The sequence below is a fragment of the Vidua chalybeata genome, chromosome 24 (genome assembly GCF_026979565.1).
Source record: "Vidua chalybeata isolate OUT-0048 chromosome 24, bVidCha1 merged haplotype, whole genome shotgun sequence".
NCBI lineage: Eukaryota > Metazoa > Chordata > Aves > Passeriformes > Viduidae > Vidua > Vidua chalybeata.
In genome coordinates, this window is record NC_071553.1 from 5,590,543 (window position 1) to 5,599,955 (window position 9,413).

The window sequence follows — 9,413 nt, forward strand, 5'->3', positions numbered from 1 at the left end:
GGCCGGGGCGGGCGGCAGGAATGCGGGGAGCGCGGCGGGCTCCCGGGTCCGCGCACGGAGCCAGGCGCAGGGACGGGAAAGTTTATGCGAGGGAGGAGCGGAAAGTTGGGAGTCAATCAGGAGGCGGCGGGGCCGGGCCGGGCCTCCTCCTCCTCCCCTAACCTCCTTCTCCACCTCCTCCTCCTCCTCCTCCTCCTCTTCCCGGCCCTTCCTCCCGCCCGACCCTCCCGACCTCCCCGTCGAGGCAGCGGGCAGTGGGGACGCGGGACTTCCCTTACACAGGGGGGTTTATTTTTTGGGAAAGGGCAGCCCTGGAGTTCAGCTCGGCCCGGGTTATAGGAGCGCCCTCTATGAGCCTTCCTCACCTTCGTCCTCTTCCTCCTCCTCCCTCCAGCATTCCCGGGATGCGGCCCTGGGATGCGGCCTTTGGCCAGGGCATGAAGGTGCTGCTGTCCCGTCTTGTCCTGTCCCGTGCACACCTTCATCCCCTTCTGCACTTCTTCATCGCCCTCTGTGCTCACCTTCATCCCACTCTTCGTTCCCGCCCTCCTCCACTCACCTCCATCCCCTTCCACACATTTTCATTGTGTCTGCACACTGTAATGCCCTGCCACACATCACCCTCCTCTTCCTTCCCATTGTGACACCTTCATGCCCCTCCAAACACCCTCATCCCTCTGCTCATCCTCACACACACCCACACCCACACACACACACTCTCTCAGTCCCCTGCATCCCACCGATCTGCAGATTCCCCAGTTCTCCCAGACACGCACCCCATGGTGCCCAGGATGGGGATTTCAGCCCACGCTGCTGGGATTTCTCGAGGGCGTTCAGCCAGGATCCACGCCGTGGTCACTTCCTCTGAGTGAGCTGATGGGTGGTAATGTGCTAAGCCACAGCAAGCAGATCACATACAAATCCTGGCCATGACCCAGCCTGACCATCAGGAACTGCAGCCCCAAAAGGGGCAAAAGCCCCAGTCCCCCTGGCCACTGGGCCAGCACGCGCCACAGGCCTGCGCCACGGTACCCAAAACCCCCAGAGATAAATCAGGGCGAGGAATCCTCCCAGCGCCCTGCTGGGAGAAGGGATGTTCTTTCCTTCTAGAAACATATTTTTCTAATTTTCATCATGAGCTTGGTTGTATTCAAGCGTTTTGGGACAAGACAGCCAATGCTTCAGTCCGTGAAGTGACAGGCTCTGAAGCATCCAGCGCATTCAGCAATTGTGTGTGATTCATAAAGCCATATCGCATTCTTCCACCCTTGGCCTGCTGCTAACTTGTAAGAAATCTGGACCAAAAACTGCAACAAAATGGCTGCTATTCTCCAAGGGCTGTTCAGAGCCTCGTTACTCATCCCTTACTTGGGCAAAAATGACATTGAGTGCTCCTGGAGATGACAGCCTTAATTGAGTTCAATAGGAGTTTAGGCTGAGTAAGGCATGAGCAAACAAGAGTGCATTAGCCCATGAATAAAAAGCCTGATCCACAAATGTTTAGGAACACATGTAACACTGAGCAGGGGAGTGCTGAGGGGGTCACTGCTGCTCTGGCCTTGCCATTTGGGCAGGGGTCTGGCTACAGCATCCAGCACAACCGATAGCGATGCTGGGATGAGCTTGTTCAGGAGTGCAAAGATTCAAGGCTGGCTCAGTGGTTTGTTTCCATTCTGCCTCTTAATTTTTATTTATTTTCCTCCTTCAGAAGTCCATAGTCCTTGTTTCTGCTATTTTTTTGTCCACTGGTGGGAACAGCAACTTCCTTTCTCAAATTATAATATAAAAGAGCTGCAAGCTGCAACGCCATAAATAATATTTTCTTATGGCCAGAACATCCAAGTCTAGGCAAGACACCAAGAACAGCTACAACATTGTAAAACTCCAACACTTCTCCAGAATGGATTCACTAATTAAAAAATTACTCCTTTTAAAAAGCAGTTGAAAAATACTGGCTTTCCCATTGCCGCCTGTCGCTTGCTGCAGTGAGAAGGAGCCCATCCTGCAAAGCTACAGCTGAGCTAAGCAGCAATCAGTTTGCCTTTCCCTCTAAAAAAGGTCACCAAATAAACAGAAGGGGAGGGGGAGGGAAGAGAAGAACACCTCATCACAATCACTTCTTTAATTAATTAAAGTATTGCCACTTCAAAGCTGGAGAGAGATCCCCCAGGGCTGGGGCCATGGCAGCTCGCTGGGAAGCAAACAGCTCCAGCCCTTCCATTGCTGGACAAGGAGTTTCCCAGTGCTGGTCTCCCCTCCCACAGCCCCCAGGATGTACCAGCCCTTCCCTCCTCAGGCTGCCCTCCAGGTGGGGCATTTGCCTCCCAGAACCCACGGAAATATCTGTCAGCCCCCCCAAGAGAGCAGGGCTTAGAGCTGGGTGCATGGAGCCCCCCAAGCCCCAGGATCTGCGGAAGAGGGAGAAGCCAGTGGTTGGAGAAGAGCCCCCACGTCCACCTTCCTGCTCAGCTCCGGGCCAGCAGCTTTCCACTCATCAGCACGGGATGGGGATGAGCCATGGAGAGAGCCAGCACTGCAGTGACACTGGTCCTGGCTGGGATGTGCTGCTCAGCGGCGAGGTGGGGCCTTATTTTTTTCCTCCCCTTTGCCTTATAAGCACCTCTGCAAAAATAAAACGCATTTCCCAGGGGGTTCCCTTGAGGAGCTGACGACAGTCGCCTCTGGCCACTGGCCATGCTTGTGCCCCTGCACGAGCACTTTGTGGGGTTGAATCCATGCCTACAGCACCAGCCCAAAGCCAGCACCCCTAAAACGAAGCTTCAGAAACCTCAAAGTCTCACACTGCAGGGAAAACATCATCCCTGGGGACTGAGGAAACCCTTTCTCTAAGGAATACACACACTTTGGACTCGAACACCATTGATAAGGCTCTTTCTTCTTCTTTTTTTTTTAATCTTTTCTTGCAGCAAGCATTCCTTTCACACCCACGCACACCCCAGCATCCTCAGCCATTGGTCTGGCGGCACATCCGTCACACTTTCCGCCGGCCAAAGTAGATACACATTTCAACTGCTCCCATCCCTCATCTCCTCTGGTGTTAACAGCCAGCGCAAACAAAGGGCCCGAATATCCATCGCCCCATTAAATTGCTTTCATTTGTTTCTTCTGCCACAGTTGGTTTGCGTTAGAGGGTTTGTAAGAGGGATTTCGGGTGGGCGGCTGATGCAGTGGCTGCTCTGACATTGGGTGACACTGCATGGGACACCCAGGACGGGGATTTTTGCTCTGCCATGGGCGACGGGCCAGGGAACGTGAAGGGTTTGCAAGCAACAATGGGCAAATGGAAAATGGAAACTTTCTGGGTGAAGGGAGGGAGAATCAACCTGGGGAGCAGCTGGGATATCAGCAGACAGAATATGGGGAGCCCAAACCCCTCTCTCTCTCACGGCTGCTTCTTTTCTCCTTGCACTGGAGGAAATGGGGACAAGCATTAGCTCAACCGTTAGCTGAGCTCGTCCCGATTTCAAACAGATGTTGGGTTTGTGGCTGGATTTGGGCAGAAAGCTCTTGCTTTCCCCACATTTGCTGGCCATACCTCGTCAGGGACGCTGGCCCTGAACTGCTGTGGCTGGTTCTCCCTTTAGCTCACAAGATGTTCTCTGAGCTCGCTGTGTGGGTAATGGATGATGTCCCACGTGGGTTGGCTTGTCCCCAAGTTGTCCACCTCTGCCTGCCTCACCACGAGCCTCTGCCCAAGAATCATGAAGCCTAGATTCATACAGCTGGGGAAAATCTCCACTCCCATCTGCAAAGCCACTGGAGCAGATGTTCACCATTGGCCCAGCAGCTCACGGTGCCCCTGTCACTGTCCTGAGCTCCAGGCTCCGGCCTGTGATGTTGCGACACTGCCCAGAGAGGATGAGCATCCCTCTTGCACAATCACATCCATCTCATCCATCCGCTCCTCAGCCTTTCTGCTGCAGCTCCCTCTCAGCTGCATTAACCTGGGGGGCCCACACCACCCCCTTTGTGTCCTGGGAAGGGAATCCCACATGGTTCTGGAGCCAGTGTGTGAGCTGAGCAGGTGAGAAAGAGCACCAGAGAGCTGAGGATGGTGTTTCAGGGCTCCTTGGCACGTCCTCGCTTTTCTCACCGCTGAATTAATCAGATTTGTTTGTGCAGCCAAATCCTCACCCCACAACAGGTGAAACTGGGGGCATGAGCTGTCCTGCTCCCAGTGAGCTGCCTCTCTTCAGCATCTCCCCACCGGTCTGAGACAGGGGACGGCACCTTCTGTCCACCACCTCTCACGAGCAGAGAGCACCAGTGAGGCAGCTGTGGGGACACCTGGGGCACGTGAGGTCTGGAGGGGCATCGCAGAGTGAAGGGGCAGCAGGAGCTGAGGGCACGGGGAGCTCAGCAGGGCCCGTCTGGGTGCTGAGCGTGACTCAGCACCGCACCACACCTCATGAGTCACCCCACTGCTTCCTGGTGCACCCTGAGTTTTCTCTTCCAGGTCTCTCCTGGCAGCACTGACCCAGCTGGGCCACCTGCCAGCAATGCAAGCTCTGCCTCACGTGCCTGCCAGCCCTCCTCTGCTGGCACTGTCACCCCTCGGCACGTGCCTGTGTGCTGTTGGTGCCAGGCTGCTTCTTAGGGACCCAAATCCCCAGCAATTCCTGGGCAGTGAGGTGAGACCCAGTGGGTACAAACACACCATGGGCACCAGGCATCCACTCACACCAGGGCAAAATGGGACAAAAGAGGGGCTTTGTGCTTGGTGGGCAACGAGCTGGGATGGGGGCTTTTGCTGGGAGCTTAGGCAGAGCCCACCTGCATGCGGCCAGGGATGAGGAAACACAAAGTGAGGAGACCACCTACCCCCTTCTCACTGGGAGACTGAGCATAAACCAGAGCAAACAAACAAAAACAAACCAAACAAAAAAAAACCCAAGAACAACAACAAAAAAAAAGCAGGGGAGGGTGGATGAGTTTCCAGGATCTGAGTCCAAAGGGATGAGACAGGGATTGCAGTCAGCCTCATCTGCTGAATATGAATATACCTCCAGCCTGGCTCTGCCATCACCCCAGCCCAGCGATTTGCCCCGAATTTGCCTGGAAAGGGCGGCTGCAGCTGGGTGAGCATCCCACAGCACTCAGCGGGCACCAGGTGCCTTGAACCACCCCAGGAACAGCCGTGACTGCAAGAAGGTGGAAACGCAGGGAGCGGAAGAGGACAGGGATGCAGGAGCATCCTCCGGGCAGCCCCGGGGGTCCCGGTGCAGGAGCTACTCGCAGGCCAGCTTCCCGTCGAAGCTGGAGAGGGCGATGGCGAAGGCCTGCACGGCGCACAGGGGGTAGTTGTAGTCCATGGTGAAGGCGTCATCGGCCACACGCCCAAACTGCATCACGATGTAGTCAGCTGCGGGAGAGAGGGCGAGCTGCTGGGCTGTCACCTGCGCACCCAGCCTGCCTTCCCCCGGCGAGCCCACGCCGCAGCGTCCCAAAGAAGCTGCCCGAGCACCCCCACCCAAACCCGGCCTGTGACTCCTGCGCTGTGCTGCAGCACAGATCACCAAAGAGCATCATTTTCCCATGGCACCCTCTGGTCCCTCCGGCACCCCCCTCCCTGGGTGCCACAGCCCCCCAAGGGACAGGGACCCCACTCACCCCACCCCCCCCCTGACCGTGGGATCGCTGCTACTGGAGGGCGGGTGACAGGAAATCTGTAAAAATAACCAGGGGCCCTCAAGAGGCTTTTTCTGTCCCGTAACCCAACACCCCGGAGGCCAAGGGCTTCTGACTGCGCCGGACAGGTGACGAGCAGCCGCATCCAGGCAGAGCTGCTGCCACCCCTGAGGGACTGTCCCCAAGGCACAGTGCACCCCAGGGTGAGCCTGCCAGCAGGGTGGGGTGTGTGCTGGGCACAATGCTCGGGGCTGAGTGGGTGGCTGGAGTGTGTTGGGGGCTCAGCACCCCACAGGATCTGTCCTTGCCCTAAATCTGCCCGGCAACAGGAGCCCCACACGGTGCCCCTGCCAGCGCCAGGGCGCAAGGGCAGCTCCTGCAGGGAGTCCTGTCTGCCTTCATCCCAGCTCCAGCAAAGGCAGGCAGGACTCCAGAGCATGAAAAAACTAAACTTCAACAAAAACAGTGGGTGCTGGGGCCAGCTCATGAGGCAGTGCTCCTCCACCCTATGCCCTGTCCCATCCCACCCCCGTCCCAGCTTACGGTCACTGCTGTGCACAATCTGGAAATTTTTGACGGAGGCGTGGGTGACCCGGCCGTGGAAATTGAGGACGTAGGATTGGGTCTCGTCGTTCCACACTGGGGCTTTGTTGTGCAGCTCGATCACGTTGTCCATGTTCCTGTTCTGCCATCGCATCAGGAGGCCGTCGTTATCCTGGGGAGGGGCAAGAGGGAGGGGAGCAGAGTTGGGGTGACCCCTCCAGAGCCCTGCCACCTCCTGTGGCTTGCCTGGGGGATGCTCTGTAGCAGTACCCACCTGGAAATGGGATCTATCATGGAGAAAAAAACAGACACCGTATCTCCCACCTCCCAGGGACACCTTGAATTTCAGGGACACCTGAAAGCCTTTCCATGCCCCAAGATGGGTAAAATCCAAGGTGGCGCCCAGCAAACCCGGCTCCCAAGGAGCTTCTCCCAGTCTGGCCCAGCAAACCCGGCTCCCAAGGAGCTTCTCCCAGTCTGGCCCAGCAAACCCGGCTCCCAAGGAGCTTCTCCCAGTCTGGCCCCTGACTTACGTTCCGGGGCCGGATGGGCACCCTCTCACAGTCAGCATTCATCCCAGGGATGATGACAGTCATCTTCCGGGGGCCTTTGAACCCTAAAACGTTGGTCTCCTGCAAGAGAAACCCTGTCCCTAAAACCAGCAACCACTGCGGGTTACAGCCTCTCATGGGGGCTGAATGAGGGCTTGGGGGTTGCTCCAGCCCACCCCACATGTCTGCAAGCCCCAGTGAAGGGGTGCAGGGCGGGAACCCCTCTCTCCCTGCCTGGGAGAGCCAGGAAGGGGCTCCCTGTGTGGCTGCTCTTACGTAGACCACGGCCGAGAGCTCCTGCCGCACGTTGGACCAGTCAGCGTTGGCCCTGTCGGGGTTGGCGCCGTTGTCGAACACGGTGAACCTCGTGCCCATCAGGTTGGATCTGCAGCCAAGGGTGGGACATGGCCGTGGCTGATGCCACTGAGTCCCCACCACCCCTCTCCAGGCACAGCCTCAGTTTTGGTCTGGCTGCAAACCCCCGGTGCTGCTCCCCACCAATGCCGACCTTCCCACTCTTCAGTGATTTTCTTGGGTTCAAGGAACCCCTAAATCGGGGTGTGACAGGGTGCTGCCACCACGGGGACCCCCAGCATTGCTGTGTGGCTGCTGGCAGTGCAGGCTGGGACTTGCCAGGCACCTTTTCTAGCCATGACCTGTCTGCTGGGAGGAACCGGCCAAGCTTGTTTTCCCCTCTCAGCCCCCTACCACTCCTCAGGTCAGACACGGCAGTGGGAAACGCTGAATTTAACCTCCTGTTTGTGCCAGCTGTAGCTTGGGACAGCCTGTAAGCCATGGAGTGGGAAGAGGGTGCTGCAGAAATGGGGTGCCACCAAACTGGGGTGCCAGCTCTGCTCCTACCTCAGCTTCCCAATGAAGTTCTCTCCACCCCGTGACAGGTCAGTGGGGTCGATGGAGATGAGGTAGTTGGAGGTTTTGCTCTTCTTACGCTTTCTCCCAGCAAGGAGGAACACCTGGTAGAGCAGTGGGACCGTGTGGGAACGGGACATTGCCACTGCCATCGCCACTGCTGTCACTGCCATGACCTTGAGCAAGTCATGAAGATGATCCCCAAAATACTGTCTGCATTATGGGGCTGAGACCAGACCAGCCCAGCTTTAGCACGGCTCTCTAGCCACTGTTAGCTCATCCTCCCAGGCACCACCCACAGGGGCATTTCCTGGGAGGAACTGCAGGAGAGAGGAGCAGCCTCATTCAGGATGCACCAGCACAGGGGGATGCAGGCGAGCATTCCCCCAAACCCTGAGGGTGCTCTCTGGGATGGATGCAGAGCCCCAGGGGTCTCCATGACCCCACCCCAAATCACCTTCTTGTCATTGTCCAGGTGAAGGTAATAGGTGGGGTAAAGCCCCCGGTCCATGCCCTTCTTGTCCCGTGTCACCCGGCACTTGACGGTCACTCCCTGCGGCGCCGGCCGCAGCACGAACTCCTCCAGGTTGTCCACCTCGATGACAGGGGACGGGGGCCTCTCCTCCTTCTGCTGCTGCGTGAGAGGGGATGGTGATCCCAGAGCCCCCCTCCTTCCCCACTGAATTGCTCCTTGCTATCCATCCCCCCTGGCCTCTGAGGCTGGTGGCTTTGGGGACACTCTGGTGTCACTGGGGGGTGCTGCAAACCTCCTGACCTGCCCTGAGGGGAAGAGCTGCTCTTCCCCCACCCTGAGGGGTTCCCCATGGCTCTGAGGGTTCTTTTGTACCTTCTTTGATTTCTTTGCTTTCCCCTTCTTGTTGGAGTTTTTCTGCAGGGTCTCTGGGGTCTCCTCCTCACTCTCAGCCCCTTTGGGAGGAACTGCTGGCAGGAACAGGTGGGGACACAGAAGGGAGAAGATCCTGACTCCACTGAGCCCCAAAATCAAGCTCAGCATAGACCCGTGCCAACATCAGTGATTGTAACCCCCTCCTCATGGCCAAGCTCACTGCACCCCCAGAAGCTTTGTCAGAACCCACCACCCTCCAGTGCTGGGCTCTCACCTTTCTTTTTGGATTTTTTCTCTTTTGGGGGGTCCCCACCAGTCTGAAAGAGGGATGCTGGGTTTTTCTTCTTCTCTGACCTAATGGGTTTGGTGCTGGAGTCGGAATCATCCTCCTCATCACTGCTGGTGGTGGCTGTGAGGGACATGGGGGGACATGGTCACACAACTCTGGGGGCTGTTGGCTCAGGGTGATGCCATCAGGCAGCAGGACTGGCTGCCACCTCCTCCTGCTCGTCCCATACCTTTCTTCTTGTTTTTCTTCTCCTTCTTCACCTGGAACACAGACATTGGCTCCTTCTTGGTGCTTTTGGCAGATTTGGCTTTGCTGTCAGGGTCGCTCTTGTCTTCTGCTGGGACAGAGGAGCTGGTGACCAGCCAGGCAGGGGATGGGAACGGGCAGTAGTGGGGACAAGGAGGGGACAGGGTCAGAGCAGCAGCAAGGGCTGAGCTGGGGGGAGATCGCTTGGGGAGGGGGCGATGGCTCTGCAGCCCCCTGAGCCTCCCGGGACAGTAACGGGGTGCAAGGCACTTCCCTCGTCCCAGCAAGGACAGATCCCAGAGGCACCAGAGCTGGGCTTAAGCCATCCCTGTCCCCTGGGCACTCACCCTTCGGCTTCAGCTTCTTCTCCCCCCCGCCTGAGAGGGGCTCTTTGGGAAGCTTCTTCTTGAGCTTTTTT

The 9,413-nt window shown here is 57.4% G+C and overlaps 1 protein-coding gene across 3 annotated transcripts; it reads right to left on the reverse strand.

Moving 5' to 3' along the window:
• Nucleotides 1-2,084: 2,084 nt before the first annotated feature.
• TULP1 (TUB like protein 1) lies at nucleotides 2,085-9,413 on the reverse strand. Of its 3 annotated transcripts, XR_008434747.1 has the most exons (11): nucleotides 9,343-9,413; nucleotides 8,979-9,083; nucleotides 8,735-8,869; nucleotides 8,461-8,555; nucleotides 8,071-8,247; nucleotides 7,605-7,717; nucleotides 7,020-7,128; nucleotides 6,726-6,824; nucleotides 6,193-6,364; nucleotides 3,557-5,383; nucleotides 2,085-3,429 (listed from the first exon to the last, which is right to left on the reverse strand). XR_008434747.1 is itself a non-coding variant. In XM_053964000.1 (10 exons), exons 2-10 carry the CDS (start codon nucleotides 9,022-9,024, stop codon nucleotides 5,250-5,252), a joined length of 1,077 nt encoding a protein of 358 aa, XP_053819975.1. In that variant the 5' UTR covers nucleotides 9,025-9,083; nucleotides 9,343-9,413; the 3' UTR covers nucleotides 2,085-5,249. The 3 variants fall into 3 exon arrangements, 2 of the variants coding, with proteins under 2 accessions (XP_053819975.1, XP_053819976.1); XM_053964000.1 differs by having other exon boundaries at nucleotides 2,085-5,383; nucleotides 8,461-8,552; XM_053964001.1 differs by having other exon boundaries at nucleotides 2,085-5,383; nucleotides 8,071-8,244.

Coding starts and splice junctions, on each gene's coding strand:
- TULP1 (XM_053964000.1), bottom strand. CDS start 9,024: ATGTCTGTGTTCCAGGTGAAGAAGGAGAAGAAAAACAAGAAGAAAG. Junction 8,553..8,734: donor GAAAAAATCCAAAAAGAAAG/GTGAGAGCCCAG, acceptor TCCTGCCAGCAG/TTCCTCCCAAAGGGGCTGAG. Junction 6,365..6,725: donor TGCCCATCCGGCCCCGGAAC/GTAAGTCAGGGG, acceptor GCCCCTCCCCAG/GATAACGACGGCCTCCTGAT.